The sequence below is a fragment of the Opisthorchis viverrini genome (genome assembly GCF_000715545.1).
Source record: "Opisthorchis viverrini unplaced genomic scaffold opera_v5_399, whole genome shotgun sequence".
Taxonomy (NCBI): domain Eukaryota; kingdom Metazoa; phylum Platyhelminthes; class Trematoda; order Opisthorchiida; family Opisthorchiidae; genus Opisthorchis; species Opisthorchis viverrini.
In genome coordinates this window covers 158029-159276 of record NW_008752058.1, presented here as the reverse complement: position 1 = coordinate 159276, position 1248 = coordinate 158029, and the positions used below count along the sequence as shown (strand labels likewise).

The 1248-nt window shown below is 46.2% G+C and overlaps 1 protein-coding gene across 1 annotated transcript in view; it reads left to right on the top strand.

Moving 5' to 3' along the window:
- Positions 1–1248, top strand: part of T265_10729 (hypothetical protein) — a gene marked incomplete at both ends in the record, with an annotated part of 44698 nt that overhangs the window by 29052 nt on the left and 14398 nt on the right. Inside the window, 2 exons of the mRNA XM_009177189.1 lie at positions 283–504; positions 938–1127. Of these exons, the coding sequence (XP_009175453.1) occupies positions 283–504; positions 938–1127 (412 nt within the window). The remainder of the gene's footprint in view (positions 1–282; positions 505–937; positions 1128–1248) is intronic.

The window sequence follows — 1248 nt, the reverse complement described above, 5'->3', positions numbered from 1 at the left end:
TATATATATATATATATACATATATATTGACCATATCCAACTTTGGTGCATGTGAACCCATTCTAGAAATCTCCGTTTGGTCCTGTCGATAATCTGGACAGCCCACCGATACCACTTGGTGAATTTCAGCCACCACTGCTCCCAGCAATAAGGAGCAGTTCAATCTGTGATTCTGTAGCAAGTCAAAATGTGTGGATTTTGTATGAGTCTTGGAGTAAATACATCGTGTCATGCATAAATTGCTCCCTTTGCATGTGACACACCCACTCTGGTGCACTTTAGATCATCTCAAAGTGTTCGCTGACCACTGCTAGTCCGAAAACCCCTCAGACGCGAGCCAGATCATCCAGTTTGTCACCTCCGCAACCCACCAAGATGCCCACACGTCCCACCGTTCCCCAAAGAGCCCCATCTACACGGTTGTCCACTGTTCCAACAAGTCCTGATGCGCCTACTTCCAAATCACCGCCCTCAACGCACAGCCGAACTCACGACATTGTGCAGGTACTGTTTAACCATTTACTACACTAACACAATGCCATATGGGAAGCAGAACTTGACACATTTTATGTCACATGACTTGCCTTATCGGTCTTTGCTAAAAGAGAGTTCGAGAATAATACTCAGTGCTTGAGGCGCGGACTTATCGACCGGAAGGTCCGCGTGGTTCGAACCCAACCTCTGCATCTCGACTGCTTTTGTCTGGGCTTGAGCAACGTGACAGTATCTCAGCCACCGTGCTGACTTCGGGTGGCATGGCAGCTGGGCACCGGAAGGCTGCTACAGCTGAACGACTGATTGATTGATTGATTAATTAATTAATTAATTAATTAATTAATTAATTGATATAGTCTTAGATTCTCGACTTATGCGTCATTTTCATGTTTCATTTCCCATTTTTTCCGCATTTCAAATCCAGTCATGCATTTCTTCACAGCAGTCCCACAGCGCAGCGGAATCATCACTAGATCAGCAGCCTGTCCCACCCGTGAATGAGATGATCCGCAGGTTCGATATCCTGACAACCGCAGACTCTGGCCAACCAACTGTCACTGTTCGTGACAAAGCCTCAGCGCAGCCACCGACTCAGTCGAAACCGCGAACCGAAGCGACACATCCGTCTCATTGTAGGTCCCATCCACGTGTTATTGCTCTCTTCTGTTTGTTTTTTCTATGGCTAGTGAACGTTTCTTCCGGTTAACTAACCTTTCGCTATCTGTCACATACCTGCGATTTCATTTATACTTT